Source organism: Aspergillus uvarum (genome assembly GCF_003184745.1).
Source record: "Aspergillus uvarum CBS 121591 unplaced genomic scaffold BO82scaffold_53, whole genome shotgun sequence".
In the NCBI taxonomy this organism is placed as follows: domain Eukaryota; kingdom Fungi; phylum Ascomycota; class Eurotiomycetes; order Eurotiales; family Aspergillaceae; genus Aspergillus; species Aspergillus uvarum.
In genome coordinates this window covers 147,312-169,477 of record NW_020291350.1, presented here as the reverse complement: position 1 = coordinate 169,477, position 22,166 = coordinate 147,312, and the positions used below count along the sequence as shown (strand labels likewise).

The 22,166-nt window shown below is 51.6% G+C and overlaps 10 protein-coding genes and 1 non-coding gene across 11 annotated transcripts; 5 read left to right on the top strand and 6 right to left on the bottom strand.

The window, feature by feature from the left end:
• Window positions 1–276: 276 nt before the first annotated feature.
• On the bottom strand, window positions 277–1,932 carry BO82DRAFT_342041 (uncharacterized protein; the record flags this gene model as incomplete). The annotated part of the gene is made up of 1 exon (XM_025633568.1): window positions 277–1,932. The coding sequence occupies one exon, from the start codon at window positions 1,930–1,932 to the stop codon at window positions 703–705; it is 1,230 nt and encodes a 409-aa protein (XP_025488939.1). The 3' UTR covers window positions 277–702.
• Window positions 1,933–2,986: 1,054 nt separating this feature from the next.
• BO82DRAFT_421249 (putative ubiquitin conjugating enzyme) lies at window positions 2,987–6,392 on the top strand (the record flags this gene model as incomplete). Its single annotated transcript, XM_025640154.1, has 3 exons — window positions 2,987–3,131; window positions 3,193–4,163; window positions 4,197–6,392. 3 exons carry the CDS (start codon window positions 2,987–2,989, stop codon window positions 6,201–6,203), a joined length of 3,123 nt encoding a protein of 1,040 aa, XP_025488938.1. The 3' UTR covers window positions 6,204–6,392.
• Window positions 6,393–6,441: 49 nt separating this feature from the next.
• Window positions 6,442–6,921, bottom strand: BO82DRAFT_367425 (uncharacterized protein; the record flags this gene model as incomplete). Its single annotated transcript, XM_025637078.1, has 1 exon — window positions 6,442–6,921. One exon carries the CDS (start codon window positions 6,919–6,921, stop codon window positions 6,442–6,444), a length of 480 nt encoding a protein of 159 aa, XP_025488937.1.
• A 1,197-nt stretch (window positions 6,922–8,118) lies between these two features.
• BO82DRAFT_t248 lies at window positions 8,119–8,208 on the top strand. Its single transcript has one exon. It is a non-coding gene; the product is annotated as a tRNA-Asp (tRNA).
• Window positions 8,209–8,408: 200 nt separating this feature from the next.
• On the bottom strand, window positions 8,409–10,134 carry BO82DRAFT_394433 (uncharacterized protein; the record flags this gene model as incomplete). Its single annotated transcript, XM_025638739.1, has 4 exons — window positions 8,409–9,118; window positions 9,227–9,589; window positions 9,695–9,722; window positions 9,832–10,134. The coding sequence occupies 4 exons, from the start codon at window positions 10,132–10,134 to the stop codon at window positions 8,409–8,411; spliced, it is 1,404 nt and encodes a 467-aa protein (XP_025488936.1).
• A 232-nt stretch (window positions 10,135–10,366) lies between these two features.
• On the bottom strand, window positions 10,367–12,136 carry BO82DRAFT_357104 (non-structural maintenance of chromosomes element 1 family protein). The gene is made up of 3 exons (XM_025635923.1): window positions 11,894–12,136; window positions 11,141–11,799; window positions 10,367–11,058 (listed from the first exon to the last, which is right to left on the bottom strand). Exons 1-3 carry the CDS (start codon window positions 12,021–12,023, stop codon window positions 10,786–10,788), a joined length of 1,062 nt encoding a protein of 353 aa, XP_025488935.1. The 5' UTR covers window positions 12,024–12,136; the 3' UTR covers window positions 10,367–10,785.
• Window positions 12,137–12,570: 434 nt separating this feature from the next.
• BO82DRAFT_394431 (zinc finger CCCH domain-containing RNA-binding protein) lies at window positions 12,571–13,367 on the bottom strand (the record flags this gene model as incomplete). The annotated part of the gene is made up of 2 exons (XM_025638738.1): window positions 12,983–13,367; window positions 12,571–12,899 (listed from the first exon to the last, which is right to left on the bottom strand). The coding sequence occupies exons 1-2, from the start codon at window positions 13,281–13,283 to the stop codon at window positions 12,571–12,573; spliced, it is 630 nt and encodes a 209-aa protein (XP_025488934.1). The 5' UTR covers window positions 13,284–13,367.
• Window positions 13,368–13,848: 481 nt separating this feature from the next.
• BO82DRAFT_342030 (NAD(P)/FAD-dependent oxidoreductase) lies at window positions 13,849–15,480 on the bottom strand. The gene is made up of 2 exons (XM_025633567.1): window positions 14,810–15,480; window positions 13,849–14,758 (listed from the first exon to the last, which is right to left on the bottom strand). Exons 1-2 carry the CDS (start codon window positions 15,259–15,261, stop codon window positions 13,924–13,926), a joined length of 1,287 nt encoding a protein of 428 aa, XP_025488933.1. The 5' UTR covers window positions 15,262–15,480; the 3' UTR covers window positions 13,849–13,923.
• An 882-nt stretch (window positions 15,481–16,362) lies between these two features.
• Window positions 16,363–17,224, top strand: BO82DRAFT_290529 (SDR family oxidoreductase; the record flags this gene model as incomplete). The annotated part of the gene is made up of 3 exons (XM_025631689.1): window positions 16,363–16,402; window positions 16,469–16,782; window positions 16,850–17,224. The coding sequence occupies 3 exons, from the start codon at window positions 16,363–16,365 to the stop codon at window positions 17,222–17,224; spliced, it is 729 nt and encodes a 242-aa protein (XP_025488932.1).
• Window positions 17,225–18,136: 912 nt separating this feature from the next.
• nctB (negative cofactor 2 transcription regulator complex subunit NCB2) lies at window positions 18,137–19,166 on the top strand. Its single transcript, XM_025635922.1, has 4 exons — window positions 18,137–18,269; window positions 18,334–18,360; window positions 18,490–18,749; window positions 18,820–19,166. The coding sequence occupies exons 1-4, from the start codon at window positions 18,248–18,250 to the stop codon at window positions 18,937–18,939; spliced, it is 429 nt and encodes a 142-aa protein (XP_025488931.1). The 5' UTR covers window positions 18,137–18,247; the 3' UTR covers window positions 18,940–19,166.
• Window positions 19,167–19,510: 344 nt separating this feature from the next.
• Window positions 19,511–22,047, top strand: BO82DRAFT_434775 (putative chromatin remodeling complex subunit (Arp9)). Its single transcript, XM_025640965.1, has 3 exons — window positions 19,511–19,588; window positions 19,680–21,123; window positions 21,177–22,047. Exons 1-3 carry the CDS (start codon window positions 19,559–19,561, stop codon window positions 21,743–21,745), a joined length of 2,043 nt encoding a protein of 680 aa, XP_025488930.1. The 5' UTR covers window positions 19,511–19,558; the 3' UTR covers window positions 21,746–22,047.
• Window positions 22,048–22,166: the final 119 nt, after the last annotated feature.

Genomic DNA, 22,166 nt, shown 5'->3' with positions numbered 1-22,166 from the left:
ATCGTCTTCCTAATAATACCTAGCTCTTATTGGGTAATAAACACAGGTTAGAAGATATCTCAGTTATTTCCAAACTATCCAGCTGTAACGGTATGCTCTAGTCCCCATATTTTTGTGACTTCTTTTTAAGAGTCCAAGCTCGCAATATATAGTGATTCTTAATGGTTACTATCTCCGGACTACAAGGACTACCTCATATCAAAGCAATATTCTGAGGACTTCCGGAAGATTTTTATTACTATTACTGTTGGTACCCAGATTTCAACATTACATTCAGCCCCCATTGATAAGGTACTTGGTCCTTTAGCATAATCTCGATATTTCCTCGAGGAGCACATATTATATCACGCGGTTGGCGAAGCTCAAAGATCATATCATGGGGACGGATATAGCTCATGCTTAACTGGTTCTGCTGTTTCTGCTGTTTCTGCAACACCTCAGCGATTATTCAGAGGCTTTGACCTCCTCCGGAGGTAGCAGACGAGGATATTATATTTCCCAATGTGACAAATGGTCGGGTTTCAACCCACATCTAGCTCGGGAACTGGTCTGCTACCGCGTCACCAGGGCCAACTCTCGGCCGCCAATCTCACCCTCGTGCGATCCCTGCATCTAGGAGTTTCCAGTCCGGCCGCATTGTCAAAGCCTGGCCCGATACAACGATTGAAGCCCACGTCGCACCATTCACACGGGGCTAGACGTCTATCTTTTATCATTCGGTGTCGATACACTAGAAGCAGGGTCATATGGCGGCGGGGAGCCCTGCGCGCAAGAACTCTGTGCTTCTTCCTCCCAGTTCGCTTCGACTTTGGCCACCACGTCGAATGGCATATCGGTGAGATCGAATTCAACCGACTTTCCAGCGCACTCAAACACGAAGGAAGCGCAAAGTCTGTAGGATCTGCTGAGATTGAACGTGCTGAACGATATGTCCGACCGGCCAAGCCTCAGTGGCCCGAAAGCTTGGGACAGATCTAGAGTCCCCATAACAGGCATCGCGATATGACTTTGACTTAGCAAGTCGATCTTTTCGTCCACCTGTCCTGACAATGCACCTATCAGAGAAGGCGCAGCCCGAGCAGCGGTTTCACTGGCCACCCACAATGACAAAGATTGCAGTACAATGTCCGGAGGCTGGCTGACAGATGAGTCTTCCATGAATGGGAGGACTTCTAACAAGCATGGAATAGCCGATGCTTGTTTGACGCAGGTGGGATAGGAGAACGTTGCTTTGAAGCTGAAACGGGGCAGTTTGGCCGAGACCCATGATTGAAATCTCTCCTGGAAGGTTAGACTTCGCCCTCTGTTTTCAGGCAGGAGCAAGATGCTGCGGATCTCGAAAACTTCCTCTCTTTGTTGTCGATAAAGGGTAGACTGGTCACCGCTCTTCTCCGCGTTCGGTGCTGAGGGGAGATATCTCAAGTGCAGCGTCTCCTTGAACAAGGTCGATCTCTTTCCCAAGAGACCTCTCTGCGGCTTGGATATTTCAGCCTGTACTCGGTACTCGATCACGCATTCCAAATTACGAAGGGAGTCCCCCGTCTCGACTGCGAACGACGGCGGTAGCGGATGATTCACATCGCTGCGGAAAGGAGGCTTCTCGGACCACCCGGACGAGGAGCCTGGCGACTGAACATGGGCGGGAAACGAGAAATTGAATGGCCACTCGTAAGTCCCTGGATCTAGTGTGCCGCCATTGAGATGTGATAGGATTCTCTCCTTCTCAAACAGCACACATTTGCTGCGATAGCTGGCTGAAGGAGCCGCCGATCCCTTGACTTTCTGGACTTTGGCTTTGGTGCGTCCGGTGAAAGTCACGCGGATATCATCAATTTCGGTCGCTTGAGTACACTGGAACTTGACGTGACCGCTTATCGTTTCGCCCCCAGAGTACCAGCGCTTGTGGTTGTTGAGATGTATGCTCAGAGGCATGGTGGATGATAGCGAAGAAAAGCGACGGACGTTTCTTAGCTGTGCGCCGGGGAGAACAGCGTTAAAGAAAAATTGAAAAGTGAGGAGGGCTTCAGGGTCTTTATGGAGCCAAGTTACACTTCTTCAGTGGGTCAGATCCAAGCTTTTGCCTCGAAAGTCAAACTACATGACTATGAAGTCAACTTAAACGAATACGAGCAGAATTTCCGCTTTGGGGAGAGGAGACACTCCCTCGGTCGGTTGAAGTGCTTTCAAGGTTAACTATTTTTGGATCATTTTGGAACTACTCGTACCAAACGTTGGAGTTTAAATGCAGTTTCCTCATACAACCTTTATGAGCTACCGCATCGCCAGTCTGACTGAGAAAGCAATATAGTGTACTGTACACCTACCTTTGCGGTGAATGATGAAGCAGCCGGGTCTCTCTCAGGCATTTCCCAATAGCCTTATCCGTCGAGCTTCGAACTACAGCATCCTACAATATCCTTAGTCGGACTGCAGCTCTCTAACACGTGGACTACTGTGTAGATAATTAATCCAATCTTCATTATCCATGCCTTTTTTTTTTCTTTCTTTGTTTCTTTGTTGTGTTTTTCTTAGAGCATAAAACTAGACATTGCAATGCTTTGAGCATATTGGCAATATGCACTTTTGTCCGGTAAAAACAAAGGGATCCTGGCTATTGAAGCTGTCTTATCATTGGCTCAGGCCGTCCTATATATTGGAGTTGCACGTCTGAGCAACATCATCACCTTGAAGGACTCGATAAATTCTGCTGCATTGATTGCGAACCAGCTAAAGTGGAAACGTACTGAAAAAGGCAGATTGAGCACAGTATCGAGCTTGAACACATGTTCGAGTTCTGACCTGCCACATTCACCAACAAGCTGCTTACCTTGCATCATCCGCCCAGTCTTTATCTATCTCACGGATCGTCTCTCCGCTCCCTCTACCACCATCTTTCTTCCGTCCCTCTTTCATATCTCTTTCATCTCTTCGACATCTATCCCCTTCCACCTCACCCCTCTCTATCTCTACCTGTCCGCCTATCACCATGCCCCGCGCGGATTTCCTGCGAGATGCTAGACAGGCTTCTCATCCTCAGTTGACTGGCTTCAAGCTTCAGCAAGATGACACCTTCACTTTCACCTACAGTGATCCAGCTGGTCACCAAAGTTGCATTCAACTCCTCGTTCCAGGTATTTTAAAGTCCCCCAAAATATCAGTGTCCTGATCTCGGCTAACCAAGCCCACCACTAGATCTATCCGCATACCCTACTCGGCATGAGTACTTGATCTGGGGCGACGAAGGAATCTCCGATCTTGTTGCCCAGGCACTGCAGTCTATTGGCTCTAAGTACAATGGCCGGCCTCTGGATGCACTTCTACAAGGCTTCTTGAACCACTTAACTGGTCAAAGCGACGACAGTACCATGGATACCAGCTCCGACGGCGATGGTTATGATTTCGATACCGACGGTGAGATGGACTTGGACATGGGTCACGGTCCCGACTGGGACGAGGTCCAAAAGCGACTGCAGAAAGACCTTCGGGCTGCAAAACATTCCGGAATCAAAGTTGGAGTTCTGGGTGACACGCGAGGTCGCGTCATTGTGACCACCTCTTGTCGTGTTGCTGGGCTGAACATCTCCAACGATGCGCTTCAACTGTGGAATGTCTCCCCGTCCGACTACCTGGTCCTCCTCATCAAATACCCATACAGATACTATGGCTTGGAGGATAAATCTCGATCGGATCCGTTGCAGATGCCGCAAATGTACGTTGGTCTTTGCAACTCGTATAAGCCCACGATGGTGTCCGCCCTGCAAGCTCTCCATCCTCCCGGACAAGAACTAAAAGCTTTGAGCGGTCCAAATCCAGATCCCACCGCAGATTCTGCTCTTGAGAAACTGAGATCCTCGTTTGTGACGGAGATGCTTACTGATCTCTTCAATGAACGGCTGCTGGACATCATACGGCTTAGAATCGATCACGGTTACTCCTGGACAGGGGCGGAGCTGTACTACGACACGCAACAAGGCACAAAGCCCGGTATTGAAGATGACAGAGACCCTAAGTATTTTGTGGAAGAAGCCTGGGGTACCTGGATACCGGATTTTGTTCAAGAAGATGACCTTCGCAGCAACCGGGACGAAAAGAGCCTGTCCTTACCCCGCATTGCCATGCAATACGCGCTCCGGCGCTTTACCCGAGCCAGCGAATTCTGTCTAGTATGTTACTGCAAGACAACTGACAGCTTCCAGGCACTGAATCCGTACGTTTGCTCGAAGCGGCTCTGTCTCTTCCAATATCTCGAATGCGGCAAGGGACCGAAGCTGGAGTGGCAGATTGTGCATCATCCTGAGGTCGTGGACCTACTCGTGTCCTTCGCCTATCGGCGTGCCAAGGCAAAAGTGTTGACTGACTGTCTCGACCTTCCTCTCAAAGTTCCCCATCCGAATCTGGAATCGAAACAGGCTGTTCGGGCTAAACTGGTTGGCGACACACTCGTTCCGCAGGGACGGCTCGAGTTAAAGGTCAGCGAGTGGGTTGTTCTCACAAAGAAGGTGAGAAATCCGAACGAACAAATCACTCCGATTCATTATTGTGTTCGTATGCGCAACGATGATGGCTCCTACATTCTCTCAGAACCTGTTTTCGAGGGCAAGAATGATTTGGGAATCGGAAAATCCGGATCTCAAAGCGTGATGGTTACACTATATAATCAAGACTTCGCCAACTTGACACTGGAGGAAAAGCAGGTGATGTTCGTGAGACTACTCGATACGCTCCCGGGAGTCGACCCGATGGTTGAGTTTATCAAAGGCAGTTCTAGCCATCGGACTCTCGACTTGTGGAAAGAACGCATCTCCCCTGCAGCACTGTACTTCTTGCGATGGATCTTGTCGTCAAATAGATCCTGCATCATCTATAACAAAGACCCAGAGCACAAGGTTACAGGCATGAGCGGTCACATGCAGTTTCGACTCGCTCAAGGAACCCCCGACAAGGAGCATGAATTCGTGGAAGCTATTAAGCGAGAGGTCCAGGCGCGGAAGAAGCAATATCCCACTCTTTTTGCTTGGCATGGGTCCCCAGTCAGCAGCTGGCATAGTATCCTTCGGCAGGGCCTACATTTCGAGCAATGTAGGAATGGAAGAAGTTACGGAAATGGGGTGTATCTAGCTCGGGACTTCAGACTCTCTGAGAGCTACTCTTGTGGAGTTCGCTCCGACCAGGAGTCCTGGCCGTCGAGCAAGCTAGGGATTACAATGGCAATCTCATTGAACGAGGTTGTCAACTGTTCAGAGCGGTTCGTGTGCACCTCCCCGTACGTGGTGCAGGAGATATCATGGATTATGCCTCGGTACCTTTTTGTGAAATGCTCCAAGCCTGTGGGGGACACTAGCAGCCACAAGGACCCACAAGACGTCTATGTGCAGGATCCGAAGCGAACGGCCCTCGGCCAGGGGGATGTACCCGTCACAATTCCTCTGTCCGGGGTACGCACTCACAGCGCTCAAGCACAGAGACCCTCAGTCAGTGATGGTGGTATCTGCAAAGAGGACGTTGGTTATGAGAGCGACGCGACTTCTGATGAGGATCGCCGCCTACTCGAAACAAAGGATGATGACAGTGACTGCGTGATCCTCGACCCTCTGGCGGCGAAAATGCTGCAAGTGCTGAGATCAGCCAACATCAAGCTCTTGCCACCTCCTATCGACGCCACCTCGCAGGCCACCAGAAGATTGATGCGGGAGCTGGGAGCCAGCGCAGCGCTCCAGGCGCGCGGCCCGCTGACTGAGCTTGGTTGGTACATTGATCCCGAACGGGTCGACAATCCGTACCAGTGGCTCGTGGCCCTGCATAGTTTCGATCCCAGCTTACCTTTGGCACGGGACCTGGCCGCCACCGAGGACAAGTGCATTCTCCTGGAGATCCGCTTCCCGCCCTCATTCCCGTACTCGCCCCCGTTCATTCGCGTCGTCCGGCCACGGTTTGTTCCGCTCGCGGCCGGCGGCGGGGGCCATGTCACCGCTGGAGGCGCCATCTGTATGGACCTGCTCACCGGCTCCGGCTGGAATCCGCTGTACCCCATGGAGAGCGTCCTGTTGCAGGTGCGGCTCCTCATGTCGTCGAAGGACCCGTACCCGGCCCGCCTGGATGCTCGCCAGAAGCACGATTACTCATGGCACGAGGCCGTGAACGCATTCATCAGGATGTGTAGCATCCACAACTGGAAGGTGCCGGAAGACTTCAGAAAGATATAAGGAGCATAGTGAGATTGTGTTCTCCTTCTATTCCTGAGAGGCAGAGACGGTGTAGAATGGATACTTGAGCCCGGTAAAGCAACACTGCAAACATGCATCCTTCGCATATGATTCCTTCATGATCGCCTAGGCAAACACAAGGCTACATGTACAGTACAGCACAGTCCTCAAGTCCATCTAACACAGCCACCTATGAATTATCTAGTTCCCTGACTCAGAACAAACATGTAGATGCCCTTTAATCCTTCTCCACCAGTCCAGTAATCGTAACATTGACATGCACCTTAGCCTTCCTACCTCGCGCCCCCGCCCCCTGACTCCCCAAACTCACCAGCCCAACGTCCGCTAACTCCGCCAGCCCCATATCGAGACTCAGGCCCACGACCCCGGCGGTGCGGTTCAGGGCCCAGAACTCGATGGCCAGCGGCAGCTGGTCCAGGACCTCGTTCAGCGTGTTTAGGGTTTCGCTGTTGTTGGGGTCGGTGAGATCGATGTTCGAGAGTTTGGTGAGGTCGAGGGCGTTGAGGTTGAGGTTGAGGAGGGTGGGGAGGAGGGAGAGGGCGCGGTGGTTGTTGGTGTGGGTGTGGGTGTGCCCGTGAGCGTGGGCGTGGGTGTGCGATGTTGGTGAGGCGGTTGCGTGGAGGAGGAAGGTGGCTGTGGTTGTGAGGAGGCTGAAGCTGAGGCTGAGGTTGAGGCTCAGGGGAGAGAGGAGGTGCATTGTTTTGTTGGTTTGGTGGGTTTGGGATTTGTACCCTCGCTGTGGGTGCTGGTATGCCTGACCCTGTGGTTTTTTAAGGTTGGTTGGTTCTCAAGGGTGTATTGTGCAAGAGGCTCACAGTTAGACGCTGTTGGTATTTTTGGTTGCTTTGTTCTTAGTCTGAAAGAGTGGTTGCTTCTGTTGCTTTTTGAAACCGGGCGTTGCAGCTGAAAAGAAGGGATTGATCGATTAGACGTAATGAGCGACTGACTACTCTAATGAGTGTAATGAGTGACTTGATCGTTAAAAGCGGAAAGAAGAAGAGGGACTGTTAGAACGAAAGGGGAATTGCGAAGAAGAGGAATAGGCCGACAGCTTGAGCAAGAAGCAGAGAAGCAGAGAAGCATGGATGGACTGGGCTTGATGAAGCGAAAAGTCAGCACACTGGGCCCGAGCTACTTCCGCTGCCTAGGGTATAGAGAGAGATCAACAGGGGAATGTACTATAGGTTAATCTAAAGCAGGAAGTGGATTTAGATCTGAGATCGTCGGGGTTCCACTTGCTGGACTGTATATACCTGGCTCTGCCGTTTGGAATAGTATCGAGTATGTGAATAGGGCTTTATTCATGCTGTAATGCGTGTGTGCAAGCAATGCTTTGATTATGGTCAGAGTTAATATTATGTACAGATTCTGTGGGATCAGACTAGAACGATCCGATGACAGAGTCGATATCTTCTTGTCTATAAAACGGAATAAATGCTAAGGAAGATGACGATAGGCGGGCTTGCTTGCTGGATCTCGGCACGCAGTGGAGCGACCACCCATCGGGAGCAAATGAGCACCCGTGCGGCTTCGGCATGCAAGGTACAACGGGTCGGCTCCTCCATGGTACGGCAGAAACTGGGTCCGTTCATGCGAACCTTGCCCAAGTGTCTCCTGTTGGTGTAGAATATTCTGTTAGTTTGCCGTTGGAAGCTGCGCGAGACACGCAGAGTACAAGGGTTAGAGTAGCAGAGTACTGTACATGCAAGGTGGTGCCGCAGAGCACTACCAGTGAATCAGATTATGTGTTATTGGCTACTCAGCATAGTCGAAACGATACCTGGATACATCGAGAAAACTGGGGAAGAAAAACAGCAGAAACTGAAAGCTCATGGGTCGAATTCCTTGCTTGTGGTTGATGATGTCAATCCTCTAAAAGGAGTATATCTTCCAATCCTCGATGGTCTAACGGTCATGATTTCCGCTTGTCAATCCCACTAGGGAACAAGCGCGGGAGACCTGGGTTCGACTCCCAGTCGGGGAGATTTCTTTTTGCTTCTGCCTGGGTTCGTCCGAGCATGTGCATAACCTGCCTCCTCAGCATGGAGACATGAAGGCAATTCAGTGCTTAGAGCAAAAGCACCATTGATCTAACGAACCATGACTCCGGTCACGGAAGCATAATAAAAGATGAAGGAGATGTTTCCTATAGTCGAGTCTATACTAGGTACTAAATCAACACTACTAAACTGGAGCCAATGCTTGAGCAAGTTCAGCAGACCTAATCGTGATGTCAACGGCCAACCTTGCAATCAAAACCCTGCATTGATATGCTAGTTTTGCCAGACCTCTGAACCTTTCGCCCACATCTGGGGGTTTGACACCAAAGAAAACAACTGAGGTTGTCATGTCAGCAGGATACCCCCTGCCAAGCAAGAGCGAGAACCTGAGCCAAGCACTCAAGGGCTGGCTCTGCAGCCTCCCTCCAAGAGCGTTCCGGATAAGATGAGATGCAGCATTTCCATCCTCCAACACGAACCTTTCATCTGGACTCGTGAAGTTCAAAGTTCTTTGGGACAGTCTTCCTTGGCCGGTCAGAGCACGATTGGACACTGTTGTCAAGCCCACCGAGTTAATGTACTTGGTCCATCCTTTGAGGCCCTCCTCAGTGCCTGTGTTCTTCGGCTCGTCCATCCATCGTCCTACCAGTGCCACAACTTCCACCGCACTCAAGCACTCCCACAGTCTACCCGAGGCCATCACAACGAAACATCCACTCCCAGGCTCGACCTCAACACTAGTCACAAGTGGCTCGGGGGTGAGTTGTAAGATAGTTGGTCTCGGAATCGTCAGGGTATTATCATCCGACTTGTGAGCCCCAGGCAAACTTTTCTGGCCCCATAAGAGTCCGAGGGTCCCCAGAAGCGGGCTGTTTCTAAGCAGATATGGCCCTCCTGGATGCACAAGATTATTGTGCATTTGTTGATCTACAGGGATCACCGTGGCCGTCCATGATTCTCTTGTTCGCCTACTGCGACGACCCAATACTGCGCGACAATTACCTGTCGATGCCACATGCAAAACCCGATCTTGATGGTCGTAGACTAACAGCAAAGCACATCGGTGGGTGGTCTCCCCCTTAGAGTCATGCGCAGCCCCTGGAAATAGAGGAGGTGCTGCGGTATGCAACTCTGGAGCTTTGTGCTGGCTGGTTTCCTCCTTGGCTTTATGCGCAGCCGGGAGAGGCGCTGGTGCTGGAGTGATTTGTGAGTCTAGGGCCGTATGCTGAGCTGATCCTTGCCGAGAACGCAATAAGGTGGTCATCCGATGATTGCTTGCAGTTCCAAATCCACGCCGTATGGCTTGCCTTAGTGATTCAGCGTCTGGTGGTGGTTCCGCTGAGTACACCTCATTCAGCTCAAGCGCTACAAAAGCAAACAATTTTTCCGAATGATGACGGCACAGGGGAACGTCGCTGTTCACCAGGTCAGCCAAACTGAGTCGGAGCGGTCTCTCAGAGGGCTACTCACATTTGGTCGTTGTAAATGGCCCAAAAGTCTAAGATGCGGCCGCACGATAGCCTCTGAGAAACCCATTGATATGACTTCCATGGCGAACTCGATAGAGTCGAACAGTCAGCATAGCACGATCGGAGGCGAGAACATACGAAACGTTCTTCGTGAGCACGGAGTCGCTCGTCAGCTTCCCTGGTAGTCAAGTAGTGGCACTCTGTCGCAAGTCGGAACTTCGCGTCTTGGACGATCTTGCTCGCCATAGGCCTCTGATGCGTGTCTTCATTCCGTTGATGTCCTTTCAGATACCAATATGCCAGAAGCCCACTACTGATCAACACGCCCCTAATGACCAGTTTCCTTGCTGCAGATACTGGGATCTTCGGCCAGGCGGAAAGTATGTTGTCGAGCCTCGAGGGTTTGTATACCTTGGTTCGAAAAATGGAATCTCTCAACATCGCTGTTTCGTAGAGCAGAGCAAAGACGAAACAAAAAAGATGATTTTGATACTAGGAATAATAATGATGTTGGTTGTAATGCTTATGATGCTTGAAGGAAGGCCAGGGGATATTTACCGGACGATCGGCTACAGTTGCTCCTTCCGGAAGCTGCCACTTTGAACCTCGTTGCGAGAAATGCTGGAAGCTCTATGTTGACTAACTCAATTCATTTCACAATATCCCAAAGCGTAATCAGGTAACAGAAATGCGTCACATGGTATCTTGTAATAATGATATTCATTCCAAGCGAAGTGATATCCATGTTCTGTATACAGCTTCCGAAGTCAAACTTGGACTTGGGTCGCAGGAGCTGGATGCTGGATACTGGATGCATTGCTTGCTGCATTGTCGGTGGCCTTGCTTCTATGGTTTCGAGACAAATTCAGAATAAACAGCTCAGCCCCATGAGGCGACAGTTTGATCGAGCAGCTCTCCCACGCACGCAACCATTTGTATGGCTTGCTCGGGATATAGTGGAGGTCTTCGGGGTAAGCTCCGAAGAGAAAAGCCCGGATGCCACACAAGCGAAGTGCAGTAGTTGACCGGCGGTATATCTTCGCATGTGCGAGGTCTCAGGATATCATTCATGATTCCAGATATCCGCGTTCTTCAGTCACTGCCTTCATCTTCCTCCACTGGTGCAAGTTCAAGCTGGGTGCTCGGCTCAGCTGCATCGCTCGGCCGCTGGGTATTCAAGCTCCTTCTTCTCCGGGCGTGCAGCTCCTGATCAGCCTGTGTGACTGCTCTCTCGCCGACGAACTTGTCACCCGGCCAGGTATCCTTACACACCGGACAGACCTCAGCCTGCTGAGAGCGGAAGAAGTGGCGCATGCAGTGATCATGCAATCTTCCCAGGCAATCTCGATCGCCACACCGTTGACCCTATCCCCAGCGCCAAGTCAGCCTTCATTCCATGCCTCGTCGTACGGCACACATCAATCAAAGACGCATATCAGAAACTCACCGCAGTAATCAAATCCTTGCACGCAGCACAGAACTTGATCTTCCGGATCCCCTCCGCCTCGTCGTTATATGTCGCAACCAACCACCCCCGCAGCTCTATCAAGCCCCGCGGACTAAGGCTATAGAACCCCTTGGGACTCTTCCCGAACCACCCTTCCTCGACCAACTGCTTCAGCAACGCCTCCGCCTGCGACATCGTCAACGACTGCACCACCCCACCCACCACCTGCGAGTCCGGCTGCTGCGTTGTGCCCTGCGTCAGCGTCGGCTGCGACTGCAACCCGGACTCCCTGCGCTGCTGGCTGCCGCCGTCCCCGGAAACTTTGGCCAGCTGCAACGCCTGCATCCCGCTCACCGCCATCGCCTCGCAGCGTCGCGTGTTATGCGTCTCGAACATCGCATCCAGCAACCGCTTGACGTAGGCGATCTCGTCCGCCGAGTATGTCGTCGCCAGTTGCGTCAGCGCATCGCTCGTCGTATTCACCAGCGCGTACACCCGCTCCGGCGGGGGGACGGCTGTCGTCTGGCGCCGGTCAACTTCTATCTGTGGCAGGGTGCTGCGGATCTCGAGGTCAAATGGCGAGATAGCGTTGTTAGCGGTCGCGATGTAGGATTGTAATTCGTCCTCGGTGATCTCCTCGGGGGAGACAGGCTGTTTCTCTATCGAGGCGGGGACGGTCAGCGTCGCTCCATTGACTTGAAAGACAGTATAATGTGACTCGCTATACTTCAGAATAGGGACGAGGGTCAGTACCATGCGCTGAGAAGATCGCAGCTAATACGGGTTTGGCCTCCTCGAAGGTCATGGTCGAGCGGCCCATGAAGGCCTGGAGAAAGGCGCGGTTGGTGTCATTGTAATTGTAGGGGCCGGTTTCTCGGACCATCGTTATGAGAGAAGGTTGTAACAGCTTTGGAGAGGACCTGGATTCATGTAGAGATGGCAAAGGAATGGAAGTGGAGCGATTTTATGTCTTTACTTAGGACTAACAGAAGGGAAATGAGGGGACAAAGAATTGCGGAAGACGCGATGCGGCACGCGCTCCCCGCGTTTGGTAGTATTGATTTTGGGGAGAAAAGAAAGGCTACCCGCCAAGAGCCCCGGGGGGTTCTTTGTTGCAGTGAATACGGACACTTAGGACAAATTTGGTCTATGATATGATTATCTCATTCCAGATTAATGCACTAGCATCGCGATAAAGCTTAGACATCATGGTACCATGAAGAAGACAACCAAATCCAAAGCAAAAAAAGAATAAGAATCGAGGATACAAGTGACAATGTCATGATGAGGTTCAGACTTCCCCGATAAACGCCACAAATCGTTATACAGATGATGATTAAGAGAAATGAAAAGAAAGAGAAGAAAGAGAAGAAGCGACGAATCCCAAAGCTCATGGACCCTTTTCCCCCACAACGAACAAGAACAACAACCTAGTATCTCCGCCGGGTGGGCTCCGGGCTGGGACTGCGACTGACACTCCGAGCATCGCGTCCCCGGTCCTTCAGCCACTTCTTCGTACTCAACCGCAACTCCCGATCCAGCTCATTACTGGGATCCTTGCGATGAATGAAATTGCAAAAGCCGCCACGGACGCAGCCTTCCCCGCTATTCAGCCGACAGCACGCTTCCCGGAAGTCCGTCACCGGTGATAACTCGCAGTATATCGGTCGCGCTGCGTACCATCGCGAGTTTAGCGCATCACAGGCGGCCTGTGCGTCTTCCTCGTACTTGAAGCGGGCGTAGACGTTGCCAATCAAGTCTGTTGGCGAGAATCAATGCATTAGTCATTTGAGGCAGTTTAAAGGTTTGCGGAGGGAGGCTTGGGAAGGGGGCCAAACATACGGTCATTGTTGTTGTCGCAAACAACCAGCTCCTCCAATTCGCCGTACTTGCACATCTCACACCACACATCCTCATAGAATGCATCAAAGTGGTTCTGCAGCTGACTCGGGTTCATCTTGTTCTTCGGGTCGTAGGCGGGATTTTGGTACATGTTCGGCATCAGGATGGTCTGCGAGTACGAGGGCTTGACATGCTTGCGCGAGCAGCGATCACCGTGTCGACAGGCACCGATCTTGTAGTAGAAGGAGCAGTTGACCTTGTCTTGTTCTGTACCGAAAATGGAGGCGAGGTAGTTAGCCATGGTGTTATGTGATGCGCCGAGGCGATGATCCTGAGATTAGGTAGGATGACTGGAGAGAAACGCGAGTAGATGCTCAGAAATCAAGCAAGGGAGTGTAATAGTAAGTGAGAAAGATAAACGCGCGAGGGCACGGAGGCAGAGTTGTTTGTTCCTGAACGGTTTCCCCAGCTTCTCATTGAAGTTTCTGGACAGCTCGAGCTCGTGGCGGTGAGAATGACTAAGCCCGGAGAAGGTTCTGGTGCCTCAGGCTACAATCGCTGGCATCAACTATCTAGACCAACTACAGGAACGGCTTCGATAAACTATATATACCTGCTAATAATAGTGGTAAATTCTGGGGATATATGTTTCTCTCTAATTTACCTAGTGGAAAAAGGACCTCAGAGGTGAAGATTGCAAGCTGGCTGCGAAATAGTTGCGGACACTTGCATATAGCATTTCATAAGGTTAAAACTGGATTGTAACGTAGGGGTTAAAGATAGGTTGATGATATATGTAAACCTCGCGGTGATGTTCCTGAATCTCAATATAGGGTAATAATTATTTAAATGTTCCAAAACCGTATCTTCAATTTTCATAAATTAGTTGCTAACAGTTGCAACTGGAATTGAATCAGTATAATATCAAATTACAACTTCGACTATCTTTCCACTTTGTTCACACCCAAACCGCTCACATCCGCCGAAGGTTTAACACCTTTCACCATTTCAGCAATAACTTTGCCAGTTCCTAGACTAAGCGAAATGCCCCAGGGGCCATGGCCCGCCGCAACATACACTCCTCCGGCGGCTTTAATGCTCTCTCCTAACAGATTGTCATTGATCTTTCCAACGAAGGGAGTTCCGCACTCTGAAGCGGGCCGGAAGCACAGCCCTTCGCGGATGACTTCCAAGTCGTCAGTATTCGTGATCTCGTCGGTAGCCTCAGAGCTGCCCTTCGCAAGTTTTCCAAGAAGACGGACAGAAACGGCTTTGAGCCTGTTCATCTCCTTCTGCTCCATCGACTTGGGGTAGTCGTCTGCTCTTTCCGGAAGGGGAATATCCCTTGTATTCAAGCCTGCAATATAGACCTCTGCTCCCTGTCGCGAGAACAACTCCGGGCAGAAGCCGCAGTTCGGGGGGTATGTTGTGAACAGGGCCTGGCTCCGGCCCTTGTATGTCGTTTGCTCGTGCTCCACGGTGTACCGTGGGGAGCGCAGAACCAGCGAGTAGCCAGCCAAGGGATAGATGGGGAGCGAAATTTGAGACGCGGGGAACAACTCCTGCAAGACTCGCTGTGTCCACGGACCGGCGCAGAGGATGAGGTTCGAGCAAGCGATTGTAGATTCAGCTTTCGTTTCAAGATTCACAGTCTTCACAGCCGTGATGAATCCATTTTTCCCTTGTAGAATAGACACAGCTTTTGCAGGATTGTGAACCTTGACTCCTCGTTCAACGCAGGCCCTTAGGAGGAATTTGCACAGTCTCAGAGGATCACTTATGACGTTAGGTCATAGTTTCGGTGGAAGTGAAAAGGGGATCACTTACACTTGAGCAGTGTCATCATCCTCACTAATCTTCAGCGTCTCTGCCCCATGCTGCTTTGTCAACCACGACGGTGGCTCTGCAATGATCGGCTCCGATCCAGCTGCGGTTTCTGCCCGGCTGGTTCCCGTGCGAAGCCAATCATTCCCACGTTTGCCTCCCTTCTTCGCTGCAACTCCCAGGCTCAGTGCACTGCCTTTCATGTATCCCCATTCCTCCGCGCCGCCCTTCTCGGCAGCTAGGGACTCATGTAGCTTGAATGAAAGGTCTCCCAATGGTGCGAGAGAAGGGGCAAACCAGTCCCTGGCCATAAATCCAGCAGCATAGCCGGACGAAGAACAAAAGAGCTCGGAGGAGGAGTCCACCACATGGATGTTCTCTGCAGATTGGCCTTCGGAGAGGTAATAGGCGATGGAGGTTCCAATGATTCCTCCTCCAAGAATGACAGTCGCCATGGTGAGAGATAAAGGTTTTGGATGATAGTTCACAGTTGCAGTGTGTATGGGTCAAGTCAAGAGCACTGGCTATAGAATTCTGTCCAGGAAATCGATCCTCCATATAGATCTCGCAGGGTAAACCTAGTCTAGACCAGACCATTTGATAAATTATCGCAGCGAAATGACCTTATCAGATACCAGACCGGCTGCTCACCAGGAACCGGCCCGGTGTACGACTATCATCAATTCCTACAGCCAGTAATGAGCATCAAATCAGATGGTGCAACACTGGGAGCATAGAGTTCCCCGGGGGCCCCGACTTCGGCCTTGCGCTCCGGAGTGGAGTAACAAGGTTTGGAACCCGTTTTCCACGGTAAATCATTCTGCCGTTTGCGCTCGGTGAAGTGGCCGATGCTATTGCATGATTACGTTGTAGGTATACTAGATAACGCCAGGAATTCAGTTGCAGATTGATCACGTAGGACAGATGGCAAACTGTAGTGCAAGTAGACAAGATATGTCTTGCGCTGCAGATGTTGTGCATAACCAATGCACCCCGCATTCGGTCACTTGACCACAAAGTTACGGCCGTCTGTCTATCACAAGCTATGGATGATTGAGTTACCAGGCATTGTCAAGTCTATCATTGTCATTGTTGCATGTGTATACACAAGGTACTCATAGTATAGTTCTTAGCCTGGGAGCCTTCCGCCGATTGTCGATGGCCTGGTGGCAACTCATCCTGGCCGTTCTAGGACTCTTATACATAGGGTACCGGTAGTACTTAGTAAATCCGCCTCTTGAATTGAGACCGGCAATCCTCAATTGAGTCATGCAGGATTCAATTGCCTAAAAGGCACTCTAATTTACTGTAACCTTGAAGGTAGTCATGTACGTAGGTACGTACGGATCAATGAGTAAGAAGCAGAAGCAAGCCGCGGCGGGCAGAACAACAACAACAACCACCCCACGTTCCCCTCAATTACATCACCGCCCCGGGGACCAGCTTTTTTTTCTCCCGCGGAGTGTCTGCTGCAGCTTCACTCCAATCAGCTTGGCACCCCGCACGTTCTTCCTGCCCTCCTCGTTTCCCACGAACCTAATCAGATCCCCAAAGAGATGTCGAGCAAGACCATTATTGTCACCGGTGCCTCGAGAGGTAACTAATTGACGCCCCCCGCGAGACAGTAGCTCCGTCCTGACTGACACTTCATCTCTATTATAGGCATCGGCCTCGCCATCGCGAAATACCTCCTCACTGCGCCGCAATCGCACAATGTCGTCGTGATCGCCCGCAGCGTGGAGCCCCTCCAGAAGCTCAAGGATCAATACTCCCAGCAAGTCGCGGTCCTGAACGGCGACCTGTCCGACTTCTCCCTCGCTCAGAAGTCAGTCGACCTGGCGCTCAAGACCTTTGGCCGTCTGGACGGCATGGTCCTCAACCACGGCATCCTCGGACAAGTCGGCAAGGTTGCGGAAGCCGACCCGGAACAGTGGAAGCAAGGATTCGACGTCAACTTCATGAGCTTGGTCGCGTTTGTGAGTTGCTTGCACCGAATTGGAGCCCCGAGGCCCAGAGAGGGAGCTAACACACAGCCCACGATAGGTCAAAGCCGGGCTTCCAGCACTGCGGGAATCTAAGGGCAAAATCATCTTCACCTCGTCGGGTGCCGCCGTGTCCGCCTACAGGGGATGGGGTCTCTACGGTGCGACCAAGGCCGCCATGAACCACCTTGCCCTGACCTTGGGCGAGGAGGAACCGGATGTCACCAGCATTTCCATCCGCCCCGGGATGGTCGACACCGAGATGCAGCGCCAATTGCGCGAGGACCATGCTACGACACTGGAGCCTCAGGTGCACGCCAAGTTCACAGGAGCCTACGAGAGCGGCAAGCTGCTTAAGGTGGAGCAACCAAGCCATGTCATGGCGAAGCTGGTGCTGGTTGCCCCGAGCTCATTGAGTGGAAAATTCTTGAAGTAAGTTGTGGGAAAATTTCTGCCATTGTGAAGTTCTAACTAACGTGCGTCTCCCAGTTGGAACGACGCCCTTCTGGAGGATTTCCAGGAATAGATCTACACTCGAATCCTGCATTCACTTCAAAGCCAGTTAGCATATACTACTATCAAAGGAATTCATAGAACAAGAATCAAGATAGAGTTGTTTTGATCAGCCGAAAGATGAAAAGCAGGTACATTTTAGAAGCATTAGGTGTAGCACACCTTCATACTTAGCATGGAATGTAGGTTGTTCATCACATAACAGGGGGGTGTAAAGATGGAGAATTGCAAAAGCATACCTTTAGCTATTCTATTGTGGGAAGAAATTTTACAAAAGATTTTGTAAGCAGAAAAGAAAAAGTTGATTTCATTATATCAATATCTTTGGTATCGAATCTCAAATCGAGTTTGCCTAGAAATCTTCGAGTCAGTCAGTAAAGAATTCCTGAAAGGTTCTGAGTGATCACAAAAGCGGATTTTTGCAAAGATATCAGTAGTCCGTTTGGCTTGGACAGTGTACGTCACCATAGAATGGTCTGATAGGGGCGACAACGATGTTCATCATAGTAAAAATTGCAAGAAGGAATGGAAAGGAAAATGAGGAATACACATACCATTTATGTTAGTCCATTGTTGTTGCATTTGGCCAACAAAGATTGGCCGGAGCAAAAACTTGGAACAGGAAGCCAAAATCAAGTTTCCTTGTTGTGCGAAGAGCACTGTGCGAATGAAGAAGCAAAGAAAAAAAATCAAAGGTTCGGCGCCGTATAAAAGCCCACGAGGGCGGTAGAATTCTGCCCAGCGTGTTAGCCTAGTTCTTCCGTTCCGTGTTCGAGTCCCTCCGCGCCGCCGGGAATTTGGCCCTCACAGCTATTTAGACCATCCTAGTCCCCGCGCGCGGTGGGCGAGCCATACTTCTTGTGAAGAACAGCTTCACCGAGCGCGGGACTACCTCCTACCCACCCCTTTTTTTCCCCCTTCTTTCTTCACACATTATTTGTCGACCATGTCGGATCGAGAATTCAGTTGTACGTGCTCAGCCTTCTTCTCTTGGCGCAATACAATTACGTGCTGACTCGTACAATTCTACAGCAAACGACGACCTGTCGCTTCCCAAAGGTACGTGCTTGAGCGTCGCGTTTTCTGAGAGGGCGTGGGCGCAAAAGGTTTCTTTGTCAACCTCGGTCGCGTTCTTGGCCCGATGCAAGCGAATACGCGTATAGAGACTAACCGCCGCGGAATCTATAGCGACGGTCCAGAAAATTATCACCGAAATCCTCCCGCCCTCCTCCGGTCAGACTTTCTCCAAAGATGCTCGCGATCTGCTGATGGAATGCTGCGTCGAATTCATCACCTTGATCTCCTCCGAGGCCAACGACATCAGCGAAAAAGAGGCCAAGAAGACGATCGCGTGTGAACATGTCGAGCGCGCCCTGCGCGATCTCGGCTTCGGGGACTACATCGCCGATGTCCTTGCCGTTGCAGAAGAACACAAGGAACAGTTGAAGGTACGCATGCTCCCATGTCTTACTTGGGATAGTGCGAAAAAGAAAAACTAACGCGCCTTGCCATCGCTAGTCCCGAGAGAAAAAGCAGAGCAAGATGGAACAAAGCGGCTTGTCCGAGGAGGAGCTGCTCCGGCAGCAGCAGGAGTTGTTCCGCTCCGCGACCGAGAAATATCACGCCGCTCCAGAGTAAAAGACAACGAATTTGCATGAAACATCGTAATGTGGTTTGATCTCATGCTGGCCATAGGAGATCCAGGTTCAGGAGTTTGAGATTCCAGAGGACAGAAATTCGGAGTTTGTTGGTTTGGGTCGTGCTTGGGAAAAGGGTCGGTTATGTATTTCATGTCCCTCGAGGCTTCGCTAGTTTGGCTCATTTAATCCTATATCGCTTCTGGGAGACAAACCAGGAGTGCGCACTTTTATTGTTTTACACCCTTGCCATATCCGAGTCGTAGACCAAGCGCGGGGCTTGGTTTCAAAGAGCCTAGCAACGATCTGATGTCGATATGCAGAAACCCCGATTGGTCTGTTCCAGTGCTACCGGGACATGACCACAAAGGTCCTTTAATCCAGGTTTGATTCTGAGGCGAGTGGCCGTATGAGGATTGCGACGTACAATTAATTCACTTTGTATAGATAGTCCAGTCAGTAAATTAAGCACAGACCACGCTCGACCGCGGCGCTAAGCCGAATTGAGTTCTCCGCCCAACCTCCGATCCTAGCGCGCAAAGCTCGCTGCTGCAAACACCGCGGAGAGACAGCGCCGTGATTGCGACAGTCCCAGGCCTCGTCACTTGAAGTCGCCCATCATGCCCCCTTTCAAAGATGAACACATTCTGGTAAGTCCCAGCAGTCTCCACCCGTCTGGTCATATATCCGCCATCCGATTGAAGTCTACATTCCCACCCGAACTAACACTCATTCGTCCAGATAATTGCGCCAGGCTCGCAGGTCACCCTGGCGCAACTCGGCCTACCAGAATCATTCACACCTGCTCGGTTTCGCTTCCCCACGCGGATGTTCCCGGCCGAGAAGAAGGGTGAGTATGAACCATACAAGATCCGCGAGCGTCGACACGAGGTCCCAGTCAGCAATGGTACCGAGGCACCCAAGGAAGACGTGGAGATGAAGGATGCGGATTCCACCACCCAACAAAACCCTGTGAAGACGGAGGCCACGACCGAGCAGCCCGAAGCCTCTGCCAATCCAGAACCGAAGAAGGAGGAAGCACAACCCACCGACGGCCAGCCGACCGATCCCGCAGCAGAGAAACCTACGACCACAGAGATCTACTACGAAGAAGACGTGACATCGGATGAGGGGGCGATCTATCCCATCGAGAATGGTCGCATCGTTGACTGGTCATGCTTTTTTGCCCTCCTAACCCACGTCCACAACACCCTCAGTCCTCCTTTCCACACCCCTATCATGCTCATCGCAGAACCGGCCTGGTCCGCACGGGACCGCGAGACGATTACTCAATTCGTCTTCGAGAAATTCAAGACGCCCGCTTTCTGCATGATGGACTCTGCGCTCGCCGTCTGTTACGGCTACGGTACATCAACAGCCACGGTGGTCGATGTTGGGAAGGACAAGGTCGATGTTACAGCTATTACAGATTTCATTGTCAGCGAGCACGGAAGAGGCCTCGCATTGGAAGGCTGCGGTGGAGACTACATGACGGACCGCCTGGTAGAACTCCTAGGGTCCAAGGGCTTCTCCAGGGAGATGTGCGAACAGCTAAAACGAAGCAACATCACCGAGCTTCTCCCTCCCGGTACGCCACTACCCGGAACCGCGGCAACTGCGCGACAGGGCGTCAACCCAGCCGCGTCTGCGTCCACGGGCGCACAGAATGGCAGCGCGAATGAGACTGTTCCCCGCGGTCCGGGCGATGGCACCCAGACCGGAGCTGAGGGCAACGGCGACGACGAGGATGAGGGCGTTTTAGACGTCGCAGCTATCGTTAGCGGCAACACCAGCGAGTTCCTCGCCAACCGCGAGAAGGAAAAGGCGGAGAAGGCTTCGACCAAGAAGGGTAGCACGGACCAAAACGCAAAGCCTGTCCGTCTGCCCAACTCGAAAAAAGAAAGGGCTACATTCCAGTTCGAAGAGTATGTACGGATAGAGTCAGAAAAGGACGCGACCAACGGCCCCGGTCGGTACATCCGCCAAACGCGAGAGATCGAGGTCGGCGTGGAGCGGTTCCTGGCGGCAACGCCCAAGCAGAATCCCGGCGAGCGCCTAACCAGCGGTCTCTTGGAGGACATCGCAACCCAAATCCACCACACGATTCTCGCTGTACCGGATGCCACCAAGCGGAGTGAGCTTTGGGATTCATTGATCGTTGTCGGCAATGGCAGCAAGATCAAGGGTATGTATCCCATCACCTGTCAATGTGGCCCTTATACTAATCTTGGTTCATAGGCTTCACGGCATCTCTGCTTGGCGCCATAACCCAAAAATACATTCTCTCTCCATCCGCCACTATGTTCACCTCCGAAATCCCTTCCAACTTCTCCACCCCTCTTCCGACAGGAGGAACCAACACTCCTGCCCCCTCTGGCCAGCCTGGTCCGATGAACCACCCTGCTGGTCACGGTGTCAATCCTCTCCTTGTCGCTGCCACCCACTCCAACAACCCGGCGTCCTCCAGCCTCCCCCCCGGAACCCCACTGATCGATCCCACATCGATGTCGCATCACCACCGGTCCACGGGGCACTCCCAAACCCCCACCTCGGTCAAGACGCTGCGCCCTCCGGAGTACTTTTCCGAATGGAAAGAGCAGGCCAACACCAACACACCCGGAGCAGCTGGCCCTGGCGGCCCCGGCGTGGCAAGCGGTGGCCACGGCATGGAGGAGGCGGTCTTCCTAGGGGCCCAGGTCGCATCCAAGGTCGTTTTCGTGCTCGACCAGGGTCTCAGCAAGGGTTTCATGACCCGGGTGGAGTATAACGAGAACGGCCCGTCCGCTATTCATGATTATGTCATGTGATAGGCCTATGAAATCTACTTTCTGTCTCGAAAAGGGAGTTTGTTTCTTTATTATTCTACCTGAAATGCTCAAATAATTGTTCTTCACTCAGGGTTTTCTGTACCTTAACTACATGACTAGCGTCCTTTTTCAAGAAAATTAGAGGGGAAAAAAGACAAGAAAAGCAAGTCTATCCACCCGAATTCCGGAGATTGAGGCTGTAGTCTGATGCAGCACACAGTTCAGGGTAAAGTATATGTATAAAGGCTTGCAAAGCCCCCAAATGGTGCTCAAAAACATTCCAGCTCAGGTTTAGCCTTTAGCCCTCCGACAGATGAAAGCAAAAGATGTCTCTACTTGAATAGACAGAGAGGAAGAACCCACTATTAGCACGGGTAAATCCGCATCTGTGCAACACTTGATACGTCAACCATAGCCGCTT